General features: G+C 49.4%; 1 protein-coding gene and 1 non-coding gene across 5 annotated transcripts in view; both read left to right on the top strand.

The window, feature by feature from the left end:
* Nucleotides 1-2,567: 2,567 nt before the first annotated feature.
* Nucleotides 2,568-23,722, top strand: part of SSBP3 (single stranded DNA binding protein 3) — a 152,488-nt gene continuing 131,333 nt past the window's right edge. For 2 of the 4 annotated variants that reach the window (XM_016120264.2, XM_016120262.2), the window contains exons 1-4: nucleotides 2,568-2,992; nucleotides 3,966-4,038; nucleotides 4,262-4,323; nucleotides 6,975-7,059. In XM_016120264.2, coding sequence (XP_015975750.1) covers nucleotides 2,937-2,992; nucleotides 3,966-4,038; nucleotides 4,262-4,323; nucleotides 6,975-7,059 — 276 coding nt within the window. In that variant the 5' untranslated portion in view covers nucleotides 2,568-2,936. The remainder of the gene's footprint in view (nucleotides 2,993-3,965; nucleotides 4,039-4,261; nucleotides 4,324-6,974; nucleotides 7,060-23,722) is intronic. The other 2 variants (XM_016120261.2, XM_016120263.2) reach the window with 2 other exon arrangements.
* On the top strand, nucleotides 11,287-11,405 carry LOC118606552. The gene has a single exon (XR_004952515.1). It is a non-coding gene; the product is annotated as a 5S ribosomal RNA (ribosomal RNA).

The raw sequence follows: 23,722 nt of genomic DNA, 5'->3' as shown, positions 1-23,722 counted from the left end.
TTGGATCCTAGCGCCAGCAGCTGCCCACCTAGTTTGGGGCTGCTGAGTGGTCCTGCTTCCCAGGAAGCCATCAGCCTTCTTCTCTCCAGCAGGCTGGGGCTTCCCTGCTCTCTGCCTGGGCCTCCCACTGTCTCTTATAGTTCTACCATGAACCTCCTGACATGGGACCTTATTTTGTGTAAAGCCTGGCACAGGTTCCCCAAAAGCCACCCCTCTCTTTCTGCCACACACACTCTGCAAGGAAATGCTAGTCTTTTTTTCAGGGTGGGGAATAAAACTATAGAAGGGAAATGAGCATCATAGAACATTAGACTCTCAAGAGATATTAAAGATCTCTTCCCCTCCCCTCCCGTTTCTCATTTGACGGATGAGGAGAATGATGCACAGATATGCCTGTGTTGCAGCCCTGACACAGGTAGGGCATGGCCAACTTGATGGTGTCCGAGACTAGTGGCACCAGAGAAGGGCAGCGTTTTCCTTTAGCCAGGATCTAACCGATACTCATAATTTGTGGGCCTTGCAGACCCAAGATGAGTCAGGCTTCTTGTGATTCAGTCTGTTGACAAGCCATCTCTGGCCATTCCTAGCCCATCAAAAATAGAAGTCCAGGAGAAGGGTATGAGCAGGCCAATTTAATTAGTGTGGGCTCTAAGGTACCTTAAGTTAGCCCTATTAAATTAAACCGCCTAGGGGAAAAATAACTGTAATTATTTCCTTCTCTCCCCTATAGTTGTATTTCGACTCCCTCCCAAACCTCCATGCCTCTCTCATTCACAAAACAACCTTTAAAGTAGGGGCTAAGCACACAGACTACGGTTCACTTTCCCTTTTTCTGCCCCCTTCTCCAGAGAACTCCAGGTCCCGGCAGAGAACAGAGTGCGTCCAGAGGCGTCCCTAGGGCCTGGCTGTATTCTAATTTAGGTAGGCTGTTACATTGAGTAGAACATTATTTCAAAAATGTACCCAGAGTCTCCTTCCTGAACCAATGCAGATCTATTTGCTGCGGGGCATTTCTTTTAAAAGCCCCTTCTCTCTCTTCTACAGATCAAAATAAGCAAACTTCAGTGGTAGGGAATTATTCTTTATTTTGTTGAAATCTAGTTCTGAGTTTTCCTACTTGAAACGTGTTTTCCCCAGGACACTGACCTATCCTTTAATTGTTTGGAGCAAGGCATGTTAGGGGGAGGGGCGTTACTTGTTTATTGGAACAGCGCAGTTAAAAAAAAAAAAAATCAACCTAGGCTAACAGTTTCAAGGCTCCCCTAAAGATGTATCCAAACAGGCAGCCAATCAGCGCTTACACAGCTTTTTCTGCTAGACTCTTTTAAAGAGACAGTGCCGACAGTGTTTTATCACATTTAAAGAGAACCGCGCTCTAAAAACAGTCTGAAATGGGGGAGTCCCCCCATTATGCCGATTTCTGGTCTTAAGAGTCTCTAATAAGGGACTCACAGTGTGTTCTCGGGATTCTCGACGTGTGTAAAAAGGAGTCAGCGGGAAATAGCTGGGTCACTCTGCCAGCCCCCCTCAATTTCCCATTGTACACCTGGGTCACTGACAATGGAAGCTTCCCCTCCCCCCACGCCTGACTCTCGTCACCCACTCCTCAATTTAGCTCCATTTATTTGAAGTTTGTGGATTTCTGTGGCGCGCATTCCGCGTCGTGGGGCGCCCAGGTGACTTCCCCTTACCCCGGGATGGCACAGTCTCCTGTGGAAAAGCCGGGCCAACTTGCTAGGGCTGGCAGATCTTAGAAATTAGGGGCAATCACTCTCCCCTCTCTTAGCCCAAGTCCCTCATCCCTTCCCCCAGGCTCCCCAAAGCACGCCAAGGGCCATTTTCTCGCGGCTCCACTTTGGGGTTTTCCAAAGTATTTTAATGATCTAGTAAAGGAGTAGCCGCGCGACTCGGCGCGGAATCCAGCCGCCCAGTTCGCAGTGTGGAGCCCCAGGCCGGGCGCTCGGAAGCCAGACTGGGCGACTGGGAGGACCGGGGGCGGGGCGGCCGGAGGGTGGGGGGGCCGGGCTGGAGTCTGGGGAGGGGGTCAGGGTCGGAGCTCAGGGGAGGGCATGCGAGGGGGAGGGGGAGATAAGGGCTGGGCTGGCGCGGGCCGCAGCGGGGGGAGGAGAGGGGCAGATAAGGAATAGGGACGTGGCGGGAGGGAGCCGGCGACGCTCGGCTTAGGGGTCCGCGCCCCCTCCCCTCCAACGCTGCCGCAGCGCCCCCCCTTCGCCGCGGAGAGCGCTTGTCAAACCCACTCCTCGCTGTGGCTGGGAGGCCGGAGCTCCCGCACCCCGATTCGTGCCCCCGCCCCACATCTACAGAAAAGAGAGGCTAGCGCCCCCGGATACCCCCGGTCCGTCCGCCGGACCAGGGGTAGCGGCTCAGTGGAGGCGGCCGCAGCGGGGACTGCCGCGGCCGGGCGCTGACAGGGCGTCCCTCCCGGACCGCCCCGGGCCCGCCCCCGCGCGCGGATTGGTGGGGCTGGCTATCAATCGCGGGACGTTGACGCCCGCCTCGCTCCCTCGCCCGGGTAGCCACGTTCGGTTGAGCTCCAAGTAGACCAGCGGCAGCGGCGGCGACAGCGGTGCCGGAGGCGCAGAGGGCGGCGCAGGCGGGCGGGCGCGCGAGCGAGCCAGCGGGCAGCCGGGCCGGCGGGCTAGCGGCGGCGGCGGCACCGGCACCCCAGGCCGAGCCGGCGCGGGAGGAGTTCCAGGGCGATGGGGCCGCGGCCGGGGCTGACGCTTTGACAGCTGGAAAGAGCGCGGAGCCAGCGCCTGGGGGGGAGGGTGGGGAGCGCGGCGAGGAGAGCGCGAGCGAGCGAGCGAGCGGGCGAGCGCCGGGGAGGGGGCCGGGAGCTAGGGGCAGCTCGGGAGCAGCCGGAGCGGTAGCGGCGGCGGCGGCGGCGAGGCTCTGCGCCCTCTTCTCCGCAGACCATGTTTGCCAAAGGCAAAGGCTCGGCGGTGCCCTCGGACGGGCAGGCTCGAGAAAAGTAAGCCCTATTTTCCAAGTGGCCGCCGGGCTGCGTGCGGGCGGTGGGAGGCAGGTGGGCGGGCGGGGGCTGCTGCGCCCCGAGCCCCGGCGCCGCCTGCCTGGCAGGGTCTCCGAGGCCGTAGCGAGCGGCGTGGGAGAGCCCATTGTTGGGAGCCGGCGGAGGTTGGGGCATTGGGGAAGGGGCGATGGGGGACGCCACCGAGGGAGGGGGCGCTTGGTGGCCCGTGGGGCGTGCCGGGCGCGGGATCCCGCGGTGAGCGGTGGGCGAGGTCCCGCGAGCGAGCCTGGGCGCTCACCGCGGTGGCCGCACTTTGCCCACCAGGCGCGGGCAGGGGGCGCGTGGCTTCTGCATCCCCGAAGGCTCCTTTTGTCCGCCCGCGGCGTGAGGAGTGCGTGCCGGGGGCTTTGTTCGGCCGGGAGCGCTCTCCCTTCTTTGCCCTCGGCTTCGCCGTCGGCCCTGTGCCCTCCGGGGCGCCGCGCTGGGCAGGGACAGGGGCCCCCGGGTTGGTCCTAGGCTTGGGGGACAGTTTGGTGGGAGGTGATGAAGGCGGCGCTTTGCTGCCCTCTCCAGAGCTCACCGAGCACCCTGGAGTCCAGGACTGAGTCCCCGGACCCTCAGAGCTGGAGAGTGTGGCAAGGAGTGGGTCCGGAAAGGGAGGGAGGCTCTGGTGTCGGGTGGCTTGCGAGTTTGAGACACATAGGTGGGTTTGGCCCCGGCACCACTTGGAAGTTCAAGTTTGGGGGCTGCTCTCTAGGCCCCCACGGCGTGCAGTAACGCTTCTCCTCGTACCCACCCCTTAACTGCTTGCACCCGCGGCCCCGCGGCCGAGCTAGCTGCTTACCTCTGTTCGGGGCGACAATGGGACAGCGCAGACAGGGCTGGAAAACGGTAAGCAAGGTCCAGGAGCGATCGCCCCGTGTGATCTGATGCCTTTCCTCTCTCTCTCTCTTCCCCCCTGCCTACTTTTCAGGTTAGCTTTATACGTCTACGAATATTTACTGCACGTAGGAGCACAGAAATCTGCACAGACCTTCTTGTCGGAGGTGAGTGGAACTTCCCCCATCATCCAATTTCTTGACACCCCCTCCTCCCCACTATTCTTAGAGCCTTTGTTTTCAGGAGCAGCCACTGTGGCCACCATTTTGAATTTTTATCACCTTTTGGCATTTATTGTTACTTGGTCTTCACAGCCTTTTGGTTCTGGGAAGCCCCCAGCCCACCCCTCCCTTCTGTTCCTCTAAGCTGTCTCTGCTTTCTCCTTTCCAGATTCGATGGGAAAAAAACATCACGTTGGGAGAACCGCCTGGGTTTTTGCACTCGTGGTGGTGGTAAGTTTGTGTGATAGTTTTGTGTTTGTGTTTGTTTTGTTCTGGGTCCTGGGACCAAGTGAACAAAGACGGGAGGAGGCCCCCCCATGCATTAGCCTCAGCATTGCACAGAACAGGGCACCTCTGGGCATTCAAACTAGGACTGGTGAAGGAGAAAAAGGGTAGAAGAGGCTAGTGCCTAAAGTTTTTGGCTCCTCTTTTCACTCCTATTAAGAACCTACTAAATTGTGCCTGGTGTTTTGGATAGAAACTCCTTCCATTTCCATCTCTGGGCCACTGGGAAGGCTTGAAAAAACTTTGAAGGATTTTTGTCAATTCTTGCATGCTGCTTTAATTAGAGGGGGTGGGGGTGGGGGTGGGGGTGGGGGCAGGGCGGGGTGAGGGGATACCAGGTCTGTTTTACAAACTGGCCTGTCTTTTCTTTTTTCTACTATGAGCCCAAAACCTTGAGAGAGAGAATCTATTCTGGCCTTTTCCAGGCACCCTGAGAAAAGGCAAGAAGGGGCTGCCACTTCCTTTAAAGATACTGATTCAGACTGACTGGACCTTCCTCTCCTCTGGGCCCTGCCCCCACCCCCAGCATCCCTAAAACCACAGAGTTTCATTTTACGGAGAACTTACACTGGTTGGCGTTGACCTCTCAGTTTGCCTGTAGTTGGCAGTTAGGGGCTCTCTTATTTGTGACCCTCTCCTGGGCCCCTCGGCCCTGCTGGTGGGGGACCACCTCAGCTGGTGTAGGTTTGCAGCAGGCAGGAGGGAGACTTAGGGTCAGCGGGAGTAGTCTCAGTGCCCTTAAGACTTGGGTGTTTTGTGGAACTGATCAGTGCAGTCTTTGACATCCTTTTGAAAAGGAAAAGAAAGCAGAGTGGCTTTTGATATTTTCGTGGAGTTCAGGAAAACGGAGCGCCCTGTCTTGGGATCTTAGCACATTTACCTGACCGCCAGCTTGAGTTACTGTTTCAAGTCTCTTTGAAATGTGGGGGTAGGGGTGAGGGGGGTGGGGTGGGGTGAAGTGTCTGTTCTAACTTGTGCAGGGAAAATAAGTTTTTAATTACTTCTGCCAACCTTGAAACTGCCAGTGTTGGAGGCATTTGGTGTGGTGTAAGAATTCTACCTGTTGGAGAGAGTGATAGGTTTACTGTGGTTGTTTTTGGAGAGGAGTGTGTGGATGGGGTTGGCCAGTCTGACCATCATGGGTTTTGCAGAAACCTAGGCTTATGAATCAAAGTTACTTAGAAGGGGCTGGGGAGTTTATAGTGTTAGAAATCTTTAGTGTGTGGAGGAGTTAATCAAATATGTGCAGCTTCAGAGGACAGAAAGGAATGTTCTTCAGCTCCCCTCTGCAGCTAGAAGTCCCTGATTTTCCTGTTTTATCCATAATCTCCCTGGAACTTATCCAGCCTTGTCTGCTGTGCCCAGCGTAGGCCGTGGTGCGTCTGGCTGTGGTCTTGGTAGTTACAAGTTGCCTTATATGATTTGATATTGAGCAAATGACCAGGCTTTTTGGGGTGGGAGGAAGGGGTGGAGCTGATCTAGAGAGGCTGCATTATTCATACACCTTGAGTGAGATGCTTGCCTGATGACTGGCAGAGCTGGCAGTTGAGATGGTTTTTTCTGTACTGTATGTTTGTGATGGGGACAGGAGCACTGACCAGGATTCAGACTTCCTCTGGTGCCCATTTTATCCTTCAGTCAGTTTCCCATCTCTAGACCTTGGGTTTCTGACCTGGAGAGAGTTTCTAAGGCCCCTTGTTAATACAGTGACTACCTCATGTTTGCACAGGGTTTTACTGGTTGACAAAGGACTTGCATGTCTGTTCTCCTTTTATACCAAGTGGTGGAGTGATCATACAAAATCATGGAGAGGGATAACTTGGGCTCCCTCTCCTCCATTCCCCCTTTTGCTGCACAGGTGCCTTTCTGAGGAGGACTCTCTATTTCAGTATGACAGGACAAGATGCTGGGTTGACTTTTGGCTAATCGACACATGTGCTTTGGTGGGCAGGGGTGGAGTGGTTCTGTGTGAGAATACCTTGGGGGAGGGCCTGGCTGAGGGGGCGGGGTAAGGTGGGAGGAGTTAGGGGTATGAAATCCTGGGTTAAGAACCTATAGGTTCACTTTACTGCCAGAGTCACCCAATTTGCTGCATGTATGAATCATAGTCCTGACTTTGACAATTTAATCTTTTTACTAAATGCAGCCATTTTGGGTTGAGTGGGGGTGGGGAACAGTGAAAGGGGCACAGATGAGGCGGGGATGGATTTTCATTGAGACTCCTACTTGTTCTGTCCGGGCATCCGTGAGTGGGTTGTACTAACCTGTCCATGCTTCCATGCCCCCTGTATAAAGTGAGGATAAATCACCCGTCTTACAGTGCTGTGGTAGTCAGAAGCAGAATCATGGGTGTGAGGCATCCGACATATAGTAGGTGCCTGATAGATGAGAACTATTGCTCTTATTACAAGTGGCTGGCTTGCCAGAAGAGGTTAGGTCCATTTGTTTTCTAGGCTGAGTTTGCCCAATGAAGGCTGGAGAGGTGGGGTTGAGCCTTTGGGAGACCTGGTGCTGTTAGCACCGTGCATTGTGTGCTTGCCATTGTATACACAAATCATAATTAGTAACCCGATCTTATTTTATTTTTCAACTTGCAGCGTATTTTGGGACCTTTACTGTGCAGCTCCTGAAAGGCGAGACACTTGTGAACATTCAAGTGAAGCAAAAGCCTTTCATGATTATGTGAGTAACAAAATTTTAATCCTGGCAATAATTACAGGGTTGGATAGCTCTAACTTCTTTAGGACCAAAAGCAAATACATGGCCAGTTGGCAGTGGGTTTTGTTTTTTCCTTGCCTTTCTTTCTTTGCCCACCTCCCTGCTGCCTTCGCCCGGTATCCTTCTCCAGGAGCTTTCTAACTTGGTGAACGGTATTTCATGATGTTGTAATTATGCAAAAGAGTGCAGATACCTATCTGGAGAATTAAGTGGTGTTGTGTAGGCTCAACCATGTGAGGTTTATGTTCAGAGTGGACAGTTAACTGGGGCCGGGGGGGGGGGGGCTTTGCCTCTTCGGTGGTGTTGGTTTAAGGAAAAAAATGAACCACAACCCCCAAAAAAGCAAATACGAAACGTGTGTTTTGGAGTAGAAGGGGTATTAAGTGCAAATTTGTTGAAATGGACTCCTGTATTACTTCTCAGGGAGTGATCTTTCAAATTATGTTTTGGGGTGTGTGTGTGCGTGTGCGTGTGTTTCATGGGGGGGCTCATGTGTCTACTAAGATGATGTTTACTTTGAGGTCCTTGGTTGGTTTATAATACCGTGTTCAAAATACTCTTGTGAAGATAGTGAATTTCATTACATTGTAGTGCTTCCTGTCCTAGCATTCACTCTCTATCTGGATGAGTTTCTTAAGATGAAATGCTCATAAGAGACACATCTGCCACATGTCCATCTCCAGTGCCAGTCCGTCTCAAAAGAAAATTGGACTCTAAACCTGAGTTGGAGTCAGACTTTATATCAGATGTAACAGGTTAGGATCTTCTGGGGAAGGTAGAAGGGGAAGTGTCTGAAGATCTTCCTGGCCTCCTTTTAGTCCTGTTGGCCTTGAGACAGTTAAGTGTGTGTGTATGTATGCCTGAGTGCGCCCACGTGCATGTTAAGAGGTGAACTATTTTGTCTTGCACTTATGCATGAAGTGGGGAGGGAATGGTCCCCAAGTCCCAAGCTCTGGGGAATGGAGGTTGGTTTCTTAAACGTCATCAGGGCCCACCCACTTAGCCAGGCCATCTGAGTCCCCTGCATGCAGAGTTTGAAACTGGACTAGGAGACCAGAACCCATCTGGTTGAGTTTCACAAGTGGTCAAATCCCATTACCATGAATATCTTATGGTGAAAATTTCCTCCGTCATAAGAGGAGTTAGAGACTCAGCTGGAGGCTGCCTGGTTTTGAGAATATTCAATGTGATGAAATTCTGCTATGACTAAAAAGTGAATGCCCTTGGAGTAGAATGCTGAGGAAATTGACCAGTTCTTGTGTCCTCTCTAGGGTTGAAAAAAGAGAAACTGGCAGATGATATTTATGGCCCGGTAAACTTTTTGTAGTGAAAGGTGAGGTGACTGGTTCACTTGTGATGCGGTTCTTCTGGGAAAATCTGTGGTGGTGATCATAGGGTTTTCTGAGCAGAGGTCTGGGGAGGAGGCTAAGAGGTACATTAGCCATGGAAAAATAGTTGGTGAATTTGACCTTTCTACCTAGTATAAGTCTTGTGCCTTTTTTTTTTTTTTTTTTTTAAACCTACGGATAGTCAATTCTTGTACGGCAAGTCTTTGAGTGCTGTCTCTGCAAATGGTTTTATTTTAGAATTGGGGATGGGTAGGGATGCCTATTTCGAGTCAATCTCTTGGTATAGGTAGTCTGTATTACTTTTTGGAGGTATCGTTCAGAGACATTAATGATTTTTAACTAAGTTTAATACTGTAGTAAATAATGTGAGACTGGGAATTTGTGGTTTGGTCTGCCAACTTGACACTATGGTGGCTGGGAAAACTTGCATGGGTCAGCTCTCCGTAATTCGTTAAGGAATGGCAGCTGAATTGTGTAGAGATTGCTGAGGTTGGCATAGACATTTAGAAGATGCTACAAAGAAATGAGGTTTCACTGATCCAGGCCCAGGATTCATAGATTTTAGGGTTAAAACCCTTTTTTCTGGATTGGGATCCACTTGCTGTACATGAGTCAGGTCATGTGGGAGGACGGATGGAATGATGAATGGGGACAGGAAGGGAGTGTCAATTCTGAAGGAGTTAAGAGATAGCATTGAGTTGTAGGAGTGACAGAAAACTAAAAGATTAAGAAATTAAGAAATATATAAGGAAAGGAAGCCTTTTTGTCCTTCTCAAGTCTTCATGTGCTCTGACTATTCCCATGGCTGCCATCTACTTAGCCCTCATTCCTTCTTGCTGGTATTATCGCCATAGCCCCTTTCAGGTCTTCTTCCCTCTTGTCTGCAATGCATGTCTCTTTTCCCCACTCACATCCTATTCATCTTTTAAGTTCTCCGTGGAGGACTTTTATGATTATTTTTTGTGCACTCCGATTGCTCCTTAATCTCAGCGTCTAAAAACCTAACACAGAGGCTCTGCTGGAGGCTTTCCGTGTGCTGGGCCCCTGTGCAGAGAGCTATAGGTTCGGTGGCCCTGTAGAGAAGGGATGTTAACTCTGTGTTGCAGATGGGGAAAATGCGGCACAGAGAGGTTCACAGCCTACTTCACAGCCCGTAGGTGGTGGTAAAATTAGGATCTCAACACAAGTCGTAACCGACTCCAGAATCAGTGCTCCTGACCTCACTAAGGCTCAGCCTCACAGGTTCGTGGCATCATTTGTCCACACCTATTCTGACTAACTTATCCTTCAGGTTTGTCTTTCCAACCACAGCTTATTAATTTTTTCCATGCCAGAGACCATTCATCCACAGAGCTATTCATCTCTGTAGTTCCCACAATACCTTGCACACAGTAGGCACACATGCTAATTAAATAAGGAGGTATACAGAACTGTGGGTAAGAAAAAATAGGTATTCCACTGGAATAGCCAGTGGAATACTGGACCATATTCTTTCGGTGACTTCATTTTTGCTAGGTCATCTTGAGCTAGGTGATTTAATGTATGTTAACTAGTTACCTTAAATCCTTTTTAGAAGATAAAATGGAGTGTAAATGAGAGTGTGCAGTGACTGGCCTTTTGTTTTTGATCGAGGAGATTAAGAGATTCTCACAGTTCATGGGGGAGTCCGTGTAGCCCAGGTACCAGGCCTGGGCCTTAGCGGGTATAGTAAGTAGTCCGTGGTTGCAGGGCAGGAATGAGGAGGGAGCACCTGGTCCTTCTGGACTTGAAAGGACCTCTGTTCATCTGGGAGAGTCTGGTCTCAGCTTTTCTTGGGGAAATGATTTTTTGTTCCTTGCAAGTTGTCTCTCCTTCCTAATAGATCAGGGTGACATTAAAGGCTCTTCTCAGGTCAAGGCCAGGCTGTAGGGCCTGGAATGAACCAGGTGACTCAGCTGGGAGGGGGTTTAAATTTTCTTTGAATTGGTGAGTTGTTATTTGAGTCACAGTCTATTTTCCCCCACACATCTGGCAACTTCAGGTTTCTTGGCTCATTGTTATAAGCCAGAGTGCCCTGATGTTGACCACATACAACGGGGAGTGGTACCCGGAGTGGTCTTTTCTGAGAAGTTGGTTTGTCTTAAGTCAGAAGAGCCTTGAAGCCATGAGAAGCGGCTCACAGGGACCTCTTGCTGTTCCCCTCTGGCCAGAGTAGTACTCAAGAATATTGATGAGAGCCGTCGGGGTCCCCTTGGGTTTTCTTAGGTGCTGTTATCTGGGTCACGGCCATTCGTGGAGTAGATATCCTGAACTGCCAGCTGCGTCTCTTGCTGCGGGCCCAGGGGCATCCTGGCGATCTCAACATTGACCTCCTCCGGGGTCTGCGCAGTTGGTAGAAGTGTCTTTGATGCCTCCTCAACTACTAGCAGCCCTTTCCATCCTTGTGGTAGCTAATTTTGTGTTTTCCTTTTGGTGGCAAGAAACGAATGGAGTAGGTCAACCCTGAGGTGGTGTCTGAGCAGGAGTGCTAGTGAGGAGCCATGGTGCCTTGCACGGTTCACGTTGTACTTTTCATAATGCTTTTTCAGTACGTGGCTTGGCCTCATGGCTATGTCGTTGGTCAGGTTTTATTAAGTCTCATCCCCATTTTCTAGATGAGGGAACCTGAGGCTTGGCGTTCAGATGGTTTGTCCAAGGGCACGTAGCCAGGGGGTGGCAGAGCTGGGACTAGGCCTTAGTCTTTCACAGTCTTCCTCTGAGCTTACGGTAACACTCTTTTGATACAGAATCCCTGCAAAACAGAGGGAAGGTGTTTGCATCTGACTGGAAGTGTGCCCATATTCTCTGCTAAATTCACTGAAGAGTCTGCAGCCATGCCACCCTGAACGTGCCCGAACTCATCTGATCTCGGAAACTAAGCAGGGTTGGGCCTGGTTAGTACTTGGATGGGAGACCACCTAGGAATACCAGCTGCTGTAGGCACAAATAAATAAATAAGTAAATAAATAAAATAAATTTGCTGAAGAAATGAATTTAGCAGAGAATTAAACTGAAGTTCCTGAAAGATGAATTGCAGAGTCACTGGCAGAGGTGGGACCTGAGCTCTGGGAAGGGAGTTCGTTATGATGCAGTGGCTCTTTCGGCAGGGAAAATGTCATAAAAGCTATGACTTTGCCTTCCAGAAAAAAATGTGTTCCTCACTAAGGAGACTTTGTATATGATTCAGGAGGTTCATGGACTGCTGTCCCAAATCCCAAGCCGTTTTGTGATCCTCAGTGATGAAGAACTTGGGATGGGTAGTGGACATGGAGTCCTATGACCTTGGTGAGTCTTGAGCCTCAATTTCTCTGCTCTGAAGACCTCTTGTGAGCCGTTGTGAGCTCCTGATTCAACCTCCCTCAGTGGGGCTGGCTCCCTTACTCCTGTGCTCCCACCCAGCAGGGTTCTGCTGAGCCCTCCACTTCTTGCCGTGAGCCTTTGTCTCCAGGAAGATTGATTAGGTAGGAGAGTGCCCCTGAGTCCTAGGCGTTGTATGGGAATGGAGGTATTTGTGGCTCAGTGGCAGGGGTTCAGTGCGTGTCCTTGGTGGGTTTGAAATAGCAAAGCGATACTTGAGAGGGCTCTCCTTGGATGTGCCGAGCTGAGGTTCCTGCCAGGTGGGGAGTGTCCACATTTGCCCGAGCCTTTTGGGGGCAGGAGCATAAGAGGGTGGCAGTACGGGCAGGAATGGGAGAAGGCTGTAGCTGGACGCCGGGTAGCTGGGGGAGTGCCCTCCTCCACGATAAGCTAGCCTAGCTATCTGCCTAGAGGTCCTGGCAAGTTCGTGGCGTTGCCTTTGGCTCTGACCCTTGGCACCCTTGTGTGGCAGATTATGAAAACAAAACACACACAGTTGTTTCTTTCCCCACTCCCTTTGGAGCTTAGACTTTGTGTTGAGTCCTTTCTTTGGGCTCCCACCCCATTTGCTGCAATTCCTCTTAACCCCAGAGGCTGCCAGACTCTTCCATCGGTAGCTAATTAAACACTAAATGAGTAACTGGAATTGCATTTTGCTAGGACCTGGGTAATGCAGCCACCTTAATGGGTTTCAAGTGGCAGCAAGACCCCAAATTGCAAATCCTTGCCCTTTATTTCAAGGCAGGAGGTGGGGCGGGGGGAGCGGTGGGGACCCAAACAAAGTTTTTGGCAGTGGTCACTTCATTTGAACTCCAAGACCAGCCGTGCGCACCAGTCTTTGCATAATGCCATCTTTGTTAGCTAAGCATTTGCAAACTTGGACTGAGAGCTAGCTCTGTGTCAGCCACCTCTCTGAGGGAGCCAGGAGACACCCGGTTCTCCCTGCAGTGTAGTGTCCCTTGGGCCATCTTAATTTTCCAGGGGAAGCAGGTTCTCTAGTGGGGACGTCGAGCCAGAGCCGCTTTGCCCCCTTCCCTCGACCTTCTCTCTTCTGTGTGTGAGTGCGTATATACTTAAATCATAAGAGGGAGAAGTGGAAGAGAGGTGTATGTACTTGAGGTCCTGTCAGCCAAGATAACAGAAATGTTACGCTAGCTGTAGCCTTTATTATAACGTCTAGGGTTTAGAGTATTTAGAAAAATTAATCTTTTTTAGCTGGGTAATAATTCTGACCATGGCACAAGTGCATTAGACGATTCACATAAACTTCTTTAATACATGTTGCTGGGAGCTTACAGCAAACAGACAATAATGACTGTTTGTTTTTGATTCGCCAGGGTAATGGGGTTTTCTGTAGCCTTGGCTAGATGAGTTTTAGGAATATTTCTCTCTGTGTTACGCTTTTCTTTTCCTTGAATCCTCTGGATTTTGAAGAGTTGGGGCTCTGAGTAGTGGCTGGGACGCACACCTGAATTCCAGTCCCTGCTCTGTCATTTCCCGACAGGGCAGACTTTTGGATCCTCAGTTTCCCCATCATTGAATAGGGAAATGATGGTTCTTTTGTGTGGTTGCCGTAAGTGTTACGTAGTAGTGTATGTGTAAAACGTATGTCTCTCTGTGGCTAGTACTTAGAGAATTTGTTTCCTTTCTCATTATAGCCTTAAATGTTTTCCCCAAGACTTTGAATATTGTGGAGACAACAGCATATTTTCCTGGGAGAGCAAGTTGACCCTAGGGAACTGGACACTTGAATTTCCCAGGGATGCCCTCTGGTGCCTGGGCCCCCCTGACGTGTCGTAGATTCTTCCCTCCATACCAGCCATCTTGTCTCACCCCCACACCCCCACATGGGACAGAGCAGGCGTCCTGCCACAGGCTGGCACTGATAAGTGCTCCCCTGAGATATTTGTGCCCCTTATCTGTGTCGTATAGAGTGGTCCTGTCCCACTCCCACACGTGGCTGCCACATAGCTAAATAGCGAGACCCCAAGGGCTGGCGACTTGGGCATCAGCCGAAATCTGAATTCACATTTCGACTTCATACCCTTCGTTAGTGTGTGTGGAGGGGGGGGAGGAGGCTTCACTTCTTAAGGTCTGTTTCTCAACTGTGAAACAGGCACGAAGGGTGTTTCTGCTCAGCCCACTGTGGGAGTGGCCGTGAGAACAGGCACAAGGAAAGCTGTTGTGCTGTGAAGTGCTGTGTAAATGCTTACAGGGACAGCGGAATTGAAAGCCCCTGAGTCTGGGTCTTACCATGGCCTGCTCTGGGTGTACGCTGTCTTAGCCGGCCTTGGGCCTCACCTGACTTTCTGATTGAGTGATGGGCCTGAAGGAGAAGGTGAGCTTGGGAAAGGTCCACAGGATGTTGGTTCTGGGTACATTGGCTGCTTTCTCTTTTGACTTCCTAAGGTGAGCCTGAGACCTTGATCGGCTGGTCCCCAGACTAGGCAGGAGCAGAACATACATCTTAGTTTTAAAGTGTTTAAGCCCGATCACTGCCTGCTCTGGTCATTGTCTAGTTGAAGAGCTAGATGCAGGTCAGGATATGATAAGTGCTTAAGAACACTTGTGCAGAATGATCTTCTTTGGAGAGATGGACAGGTTGTGGGGCTAGGTAAACAGTTCTACCCCTGGTAGAGGCTGGGAAATGTATTCAGTGTCTGCGTAGATAGCAGGGTTGCAGGCGATGGAACTGGAGGTCACCTGGTCACCTTACAAATAGGTAAACTGAGGCCCAGAGAAGAAGGATGCCCCGCCTGCGGTCACCAGTAGGACTCCACCCTACAGACCCGATCAAGATTCTTTGCCCTGTGCGGCCTTGCTACACTTAGAAGCTGTGCAAACTTGGGCACCTTAATTAACTTCTCTGTGTCTCAGTTTCCTTAGGTGGAAAATGAGATTAATAAAGTCAACCACAGAGGGTAGTCATGAGGATTAGTTGAGTGTATTCGCCTGTGTGTACATTCACACACACACACGCACTATACACAGTGTGGCACGGTGTAAGCGCCACATAAACGTGTGCTGTCGTTCTTACGTCTCACCTTGCCTGCCATGAATCCTGACTCTGAAGGCCAGAAGCGGGGCAGCGGCAGGGGTTTCGGGGTGAGAAGTGTGAAACACGAACCGTCATTGGCCTGCCCACTTGTCGATCAGCTCTCTGGATCCTTGGGTTTGAACCTGTCTTTAAGCACCCCCAAGTGACGGGGGTGGGGGGTAGGGGGGGGTGAGTGGGTGGGGAGGGGGGGAGGGGTTTCACACACACAGCCTCAAACCAGCCCCTGCGCCTGTGAGGATGAAATGAGCCGGCCCGTGGATGCTCCTGACCAGCCCTCGGCCCATGCGCTTCCGTCGGTGACCATTTTCTCCTCTTCTAGCCGCATCTCTTGCTCTAGGGGTCTGGAAATTTCCCCAGGCCTCTCTGACCCTCCTCTGAAGTCCCTACTTGGTACTGTACCACCTGAGAGGTTTTTTTTCTTTCTTTTTTTTTGCTCCCCTGCCAACCAGCCCTTCCGTAGAGCAGATGCCAGCCTGGAATGTGCCTGTCTTCACTAGGCCTGCCAGGACCACCCTCGTGAGAACACCCCCTTTTCTCCTTTTTCCCCTGGGAACTTTGTGTCTTACTCACTTGCTCCTTACTTCCTGGAAGGAGAGTGATTTGGGTCAAGGTTGTATCTCTTCCCTTCCCCCTCTTGAGGGTAGGAGCCCTTATTTTCACCTCCTTTTTGCCATCCCACTCTTGGGGCCTTTTGCAATCTTGAATAGTCCCTGAGCTGCGATGAGCTGCGCTCTGGGCCTTGAGAAGTGAGAAGGGTTTGATCCCTATCCCGGGATCAGGCATGTTAAATACATGTTTTAGTGTAAGTAGACAAGCGGTACATGGTAAGCCATTGTTTTGCAAACTGAGTTGTGACCCATTAATGCCTCCTGAAACCATCTTATTGGGTCAGACTGGCAATTAAAAAAAAATGAAACAACTGTATGACAGAAACTAAACGTAAGTATTAATTTGGGTAACTTGTTTTCAGTGATTTGTTTGCCTGTAAATGAACATGTGCCCTGGATTATGGTATACAATTTACCTTATTGTGGGACTTGGTCCAAACTTTGAAAGCCACAAGCCTGGAGAGGCTGAGAATGAATCTTGGGACCTATAGGTTGAGTGACTGAGGCTCAGCGACAAGCATTTGCTGGCCTCAGTTCCCTAATCTGTAACGAAGAGGGAATTATCCTCACTTTTGAGGGTTCTTTGGAGAATCGTCTCCCTGACCTTGCTTCCAAAATGCTGCTTGTGGGGTGCCCAGCACCTCTGTCTTTGGTGTTTGCTGCCATATTTCTAGTGCATTGAACACGTGGAAGGTGCTTAGCAGATGTTAGCTGAATGCTGAATAAGCAGTAGCTCCCTTTTTGAAGTCTGCAACTTGTCCCTGCTGGCTGGCCTTGGGGAGCTCCTCCCGCCTGTCTGCAGTTGAGGCAGGGGTCCTGGGCCCCCTGTGGAGGGTGTTGTCTGAACATCTGCACTACTCAGGCTCTGGCCTCAGCAAGATTCTTGAGAATAGGTCTCAGGGCATCCTGTTTGAACCCAGGTTGGCCCAGCCTCCCAAATTCCCTGTCCCCTCTGGATGACAGCTGTTTGCACAGCTCCCGAGGCAGGCTTTGTGTCTCCTGCTCTTTGTGTGTTTGGGTGAAGCGCCTGACATTTCACTTCTGTTTCACAGTCCTCTGACCTTAAGAAGCATGGCTGCTCCCTGGGGCTTCTGTCTGAGGTTTTCTTCTGATCCTTCTTTCCCTGTCACAAAAGGCTGTTTCAGAGAGCGTGCTCTGGGGTGGTAGACCTCCCTGACGCCCAGGATGCTAGCTGCAGCTTTGCCAGCTCTTGGAATGGACAGAGCGTGGCTTTGCAGACCGGCCCAGGGCAGCAGTTGGCTGTTAGGCAGTTTGTCCTGGGTCCCTGCTGTGTGCCTGGCTCTGTGCTGGTTGATGATGGGGACTAAAGCCGTGTCGTGGCCAGTGCACAGGATTTGGAGTTGGATGACAGGGTTCAAGTTCTGATTTTTTCACATGGCCTTGGATAAGTCATTTGGCCTCTCTGAGCCTTCGTTTGTCTGTGATATGAAACGATGTGAAATAAGGCTTGGCTTTTTTTCCTGCCTCTCAAGGTTTTCTTTGAAGTCAAGTGAAAGCACATGAAATTGTTTGTAAATTGTTATCCCCTTGTGAGAAGGCTGCTTCAGATTTGAACTGACCATCAAATCGTAGGACATAGATGAAAAAAGAGCCTCTCGATTTACACATGGAGAAACTGAGGCATGTAGAGTAGGGTGGTAACCCAGCAAGTTCATGGCTGGATGAGCTCCTGATTCCTGGAGCAGCCACAGACTTTAGAAAACCTTTACTTAAGAGGTTGGCGCCCGTGTCTGTCTGTGTCTGTGCTGTCCTTTAGGAATTTTGCAGCTTGCTTTGGGAGATGCCCTGGGCTTCCTGTGGCTTTGGCCACCCAGCCTGTGCCGAGGGGGCACATGGCCCAGTGGGCAGGCCTGGTGTCGGGCGTGTGCACACTGCCCTTCTTTTCTCGCTGTCTTTTAGAAGGCTTCCAGTAGAAAATGTTATCCTCTCTCTGGAGGCCTTTGCTCTTGGCAGCGCCACCCGCCAGATCCCGCTCAGCGAACCCGCTTGTGTTACAGGAGGCAGTGCTGGCCCGCAGCTCTGGTCGCAGGTTTCGCCGTGGCTCTCCGGGCTTCAGAAGGGGATTTTACAGCATGGCAGGGAATTTCAGCCACCACCTTATCTCCAAACTGGCCAGTTGATGGGTTCAGCATGGCATTTCAGCATCGGGGAAGCCAATACATTTTGAGTTAGTTATGATAGCTGCCCTTTTAAGTACCACAGTGAATTTCTGTCAGCGTGCTAATGCTTGGAATAGGGAATTGCAGAAAACTTGATCACCAGAGTGCTTTAGTTGATTCTAACCTCAAGCTACAGAAATGAACTTAAATCTAGTTGACTGTTGCCACATACTTTCTTTGACATTATTTTGGTAGCAGCATTTTCGTCAAAGGGAACTTGAAGAGATGAGACTATGTAAAAATCACAGTGTTTGACTCTGGTAATTTTTAAGGCGTGATGTTCTATGGGCGCTTGAGCCACTGGGAGTCGGGGCGATGCTTACTTGTGAGGGATAAATTACTAAATTATAGCATTGTGGTTTAATAATAATGAGTCCCGTGTTTAATGAAGAAAACGAGTGTTTTTGGAGCACTTACTATGTGTCAAGACCTTTAAAAGTGTTCTTACTCAAAAGCGAAGTGTATGGGACGTTGTTCCCATTTCATGAAGGAAGAACTGGTAACAACAGTAAACAATTATTGAGTGCTAACAGGATGCCAGGGTACTGTTCCAAATGCTTTTAGGTCTTATCTCCTGCCATACTCAAAATAGCCCTGTGGGTTAAGTTCCATTTTTATTTGTTTTATAGTTAAGGAAACTGAGGCACTAGAGAGATTCAACAATGTTGAAGGTACATGTCAACTAAAGTACTCTTCACTACTATTCTGTCCGTTTCTCTAAAAATTAATACCAGATTTGACATTTTTGCTGCCTAATTAATTGACAACCCACTACCCAGTCCAGGGTAGTTTGGTACTGGGGCCGGCAGGCCTAAGTGGGGACGTGTGAACTGAAGGCCCTGCCTGGGGGTCGTATGGTCCCTTGCCAATGTCTTGCTCTCCACTGGCAGAGGGACTGGGCTGGTTGTCAGTGACCTCAGCCATGAAGAAGACATTCTGCTTCGGGTCTTTGTACTTTAAAGGAGAATTTCCCCATCTTGTCACTTAAAAGGCCCCCTTTTATTAATCCTCTACCTCCCCCTGTGCTTGAAAATATTTTACTTATTAATAGATTGCATGCACTGGGTCACTATTCATTTTGTTGAAGAAATAGAAACGAGAACTATACAGTTGGTGCTTATCAGGGTTTCTTATTAGCTTAGGGGAACTGGTGTGAGCACACCAGTTTAATGGAATTCTAGCCAACAGAAAACATTGGGTCTTTGGGTTCTATTTCAGCTGAGGCATACATGGTTCTTGTTGAACTTAAAAAATACCAGCAATGCTCCAGAGTCCCTCCTGAGTTCTTAGGCTACGAACCTCTGGCTTAACGTCTGTGTTTCTCACACCCCCCTACCAGTGTCGTGCGGGGGGCTCCTAGCTTTGTTCTGGGATGGCCAGGCTTAGGTTCAGTGGAGGGAAGCTCCTCACATTTTTCTTTGAGAGTCAGGAGGGTCACAAGGCAGAGTTCTCTCTAGGTTATCCATCGCAGAACAGTCAGTGTAGGCAAGGGTTCCTTGTTAGGGAAAATGCAGCTTGGAGGATGGGTGACTCAGGGGTGTAAGACCCTGAGTAGAAAGTTCTCATCTCTGGAAGATGCTCCAGAGCCCCCGTCCCTACAAATTTGCAAAGGCACAAGTACATTGTTCCCCACTGCTCTGAGCTGTCATTGAGCAAAGGTGATGGATCACTAGATAGTGGGTCCAGAAATCATCTTTCTCAACCACATTTCCCCACTTACTATCTCTGTGACCTTTGGCCACTATCTTCCTTCTGAGACTTTCCTAATTTGTTGCGTGGGGACAGTGAGGAATACACACGAGATTTCTGAAACAGTGGTGACGAGCATTTATTATACATTTGCCCTGGGCCAGGAACTATGTGGGGGTATAACATTTAATCCCTGTAACTCTATAAGGCAGAGAGAGACTGTTTTAATCCTATTCTTTGGTTGAGGAAACTGAGGTTCAGAGAAGTGAAGTCATTAGCCCATGGTTATTAGATGATGGAGCCAGCCCTAGAATCTAGGGACCCATTCTGTGCCTTGGAGCTACACTGTTATTTTAATAAACTTTTGGATGACTTTGGTAGATGGAGGTCTTGGGGAAAATGCATTTGGGAAGAATTGGATCATTTCAGTAGAAATCTCTAAACGTGTGTCTTTAAAAAAAAAAAAAAAAAGATGTCAGTGACAGTTTGCTTCCCAGTGAGATGAATGCAGATAAACCTATTTTGACTGTTAACTTATTTTGTTGCTTAAAAGCCAGTGACATGTAGTGTTGAATTTATTTTTCTTCACAACGTTTAAGTGTTTGCCACTTCTTGAGTGACGTGTGTGAATTTGGGAATTGCCTGTTCTTTGGGAATGGAGGTTGCCGTTCATATCAAGGATTTTGCCTTAAGAGGGACATGTAGGAAGGTTTGTGTGGTGCAGACTATAGCTGAGAAGTGGGTGGAAAGCCACGTGCGTACCTGTGTTTGAGGATGTCAGTGGAGCCAGAGTTGCTCTGAAGTTGGGGTCACAGTGGAGAGCTGATCGCAGGAGTCTTTGTGACTGGAAGCCTAAATATTTATTCTGTTCTGTCCCTAATGAAAACAAATTGTCAACAGTTGTTCAGTAACTGACTAAATTAAAATCTGTAATTAGTCAATTAGATTAAAGAGTTGGCACAACCTGATTGTATCATGCTGGTTAGGTTATTAAGAGAAAGGGTGTGATTTTTAATTACTGAATGCTAATTTTGACAGTTTCAAATAGAAACAGACGTGTTTCCCCCCCCTTTCCCTAATTCTGAATGGTTTGGAAAGTAAAGATACTCAGTGTGTAAATTATGGGTTTTATTATTATTTTTTTTGAAGGAAAATAATCTGAGAAGGGCCCTTCTGTAGAATAGGGGGAATTTTAGTTAGGAGGCCACATTGGATTTTGGTAAAAGGGTTAGTTGGAAATCCTTCCTTTCATGAAGGAAGGAAAGCCTTGAGTTTGTGTCAGCTTTGTTTTTTGCTTTGAACGAGAAGTTGGATTTCCACTTCAAGCCCTTTATAAAGTCACCGAGTTAGAGTTCTTTTTAGGAATCTCCCCCAGTCTGTCACCTAAGGTGTTTTCTGACTGGCACCCAGTAAGCTATAAACAGTAGGGGACAGAGTCCAGGGAGGAAACAAATGACTGTGTGTGTATGAAGTGTGGTTGGACCTCAGACACTAACTCAGGTGAATAATGGTACCCAACTTTTTATAAAATATATTTTTTTAAACTCTGGGCAACCAGCGAGAGGGACAGATGGAATGAAAGTTCTTACTGCCTCTGCTTTAGGGCCGAGCAAAGTGAAGAACTGGGGAAGGAGGTACCCAGGTGTGGGGTCTGCGGATGCGGGGGATGTGGACAGGCCAGAAGGAAGGGAATTCTCCTAAGTTGTATTTGAGGGTGGACAGAAGCCAGAGAGGAGATGTGTGTCCAGTTTGGGAGGAAGATGAGATCAGAAAGTAGGGTCATTTTATGGGTTTAGAGGTATAGAAAGCCAGCTAGAGAGTTTAGGATGAATAAGATAGGTTCGAAATGGAGCAAGTGGTTCTCATTTTATGTTTCTGGAGTATACCATGGTGTTGCCTCCCCTGCAGACACTGGAATATGAATTATAAGCAGTCTTCTTGAAGCTGTGGGTGAGATGATCTGAGCTGCTTCCAGCCACAGACCCCAGCACGCAGCCTGGGTCCGTCATCTGCCAGAAGGGGCTCTACCCTCCGCAGCGCCTAGGAGTTTATGATGGGGTCAGCGCTAAACTGCAAGGCACTATGCACATGGGTCATTTGATCTGGAGGACCTCAAGCCGTAGAAGTGGTTCAGGGGCCACTGTGGAAAGGCCACCCAGCCCTCACTTTTCCTTTCGGTCCCTTACTGCTGAGCTGCTGGGTCCTTCCAGCCCGTTGCGCAGCCTCCCTGTCCTGTGAAAAACCTGCCCCAAACTGTGTGCCTCTACAAACCATACCCAACGGCATTGTCAGTGTTAAAGCACAGGCTCTGTGTTCTGCTGGTTGTGTTTTCCATGATCCTTTTGGGAAACAGCAGTTAAAACTGCCTTTAGCTTTCAAGATTTAATATTACAGCGGCTAGTGAGCCATAATGAATTATTTCATTTTATTTTTATTTTATTGTTAAGGCAACAACTTTGCTTTTTGTGTATGAGAGACATGGGTACTAGGGAACCAGGGTACCAAAAACAAGGTGAAGCATCCTAGGTTCTCATCCTCCCTAGGGCCTTTACTCACGGTGCAACTTGGGCCAGTTACTTAACTTCTGCACCTCAGTGTCCTCACCTGTAAAATGGAATTTACTTGGAGCTTGCAGTACTGTTTTGAGCAAATGACGCAGAGCACCATAGAACATGTCCAGTAAATATTTCTGGAACGACTGTATGAGAGGCTAAAAGATAGCCAGTGTTCTTGGGGAGGTCTCTCTGCTTAGGAGGCTATCCTGGGGTCTGTTCACATGAGCAACTTGAGAAGAGCGAATAAAAAGCTGGAAGTATTTATAAGTGGTGGATTAGTGTATTTCTGAATTTGGAATTTCTCTTTTAGACTCAGGAGCCACAGCCAAGGTTAAAGTAACCCCTAAGAAGTGTGCTGCGTGTGCGAGAGTGTGTGTGTGTGTGTGTGTGTGTGTGTGTGTGTGTGTGTGTGTGTTGGCAAATAGAAGAAAGGAAGTGACAGTGCTGGGAGAGAGTTTATTTTAAAAGCTTCCCCACTGATAGATTTGTAGCCCTGGGTAAATAGGGAAGCTTGTAAAACTTGATTCATTTTCTTCTTGAAGTCTGTTTTTGGTGGGGAGTGGGGGTGAGGACAGAACCAGCCAAGGGAACCAAGTGCTTGAGGTTAGAAATGTTTGTGTGTTCCCAGTGCACACCACATACAGGGCCCAGAACTGTGTTCTCTGTCTTGCTCCTTGCGCCCTAACAGTCTCTCCTTTTCCGGGATAGAGGAGGGCCCGTTGCTGGGGTCTCATCGAGGGATGAGCAAGGACTTCCGTGCACTCAGGATGACTTCCATTTTCCTTCTTGCGCTGCTCAGAGCAGATCAGGTTTGCTTCTTTCTTTAGCTTAGGAAACATGGCTTTCCTGGTCCCTGCCCAGGCCTGTTCCGGAGACATGAACTGGCACCTGGGGTGACCGTTGGCTGTCGAGGAGCTTGGGTGTGTCCTAAACTAGAGGCCCATGTGAGCTATTCAGGAACTAGAAGCTACTGCTGCTGGGAAACCATGGCCAAAATGGAGAGCTGGTTAGCAGGGCGAGGCGAGAAGGTGGTAGACCTGAAGGTTAGAAAAAAATATTTCCAGAAATTTTGGAATGTTTCTGTTTTGAAATAAAAATTGTGACTCTGTATTTTTGTTGTTAGAGTGGAGCGTGAATCCTGAGACGTTGATACTAGTCGCTGGGCTATGTTAAGGAAAGAAAGACCATGCCCCCTACCTCAGGGCCTTTGCACAGCCCATTGTCTTGCTTGGAGCACTTCTCTTCCTAAAGTCAGGCCCTGATACTTGATGGACACCAAATTCATATTTGTGGACTGAGAGCGATCAGGAGGTACAGGAGGCTGCCTGCCTGCCAGGACCCTGTCTGTGCAGTTGAACGGCTCCCTGAAGCCCGAATGCCCTCAGAACAGGCTAAGTTTTGCTGTTTGGTTTGAGCTGTGGCCTCGGCATCTGCCTTTCTTTTCTGAAAAAGATCTTTGACATATCGATGGAATTTAAGATGTTTAGTGTCCTCAGAGATGTGTGGGAAAATGCTCAGTGTTCAGTTAGCCCAACCTTTTGCCAACTAATGAGGCCTCTCAGGCTGAAAGCCCCACGACTCTTTTCTTGCCCAGTTTTTGTGTTTTGTAAAGGCGTTTGGGGAGTGGATGGGCAGGAATGTGGTCTGGAATCCTGAACACCGGCACCTAGCTGGTGTTGCAGTAGAGTGTTAGCCTAAGATGGTGGGAAATAGCCCTGTTCTGATTCCTCTAACTCTCCTGCTTATCTGGGCAGGAATATTTTATGATTTGACCCCTGTAATTCAGGATTGGTGGCGATTATATCAGGCCACG

The sequence above is a fragment of the Rousettus aegyptiacus genome, unplaced genomic scaffold (assembly GCF_014176215.1).
Source record: "Rousettus aegyptiacus isolate mRouAeg1 unplaced genomic scaffold, mRouAeg1.p scaffold_m13_p_1, whole genome shotgun sequence".
Lineage (NCBI taxonomy): Eukaryota > Metazoa > Chordata > Mammalia > Chiroptera > Pteropodidae > Rousettus > Rousettus aegyptiacus.
This window is presented reverse-complemented; position numbering and strand designations above follow the sequence as displayed.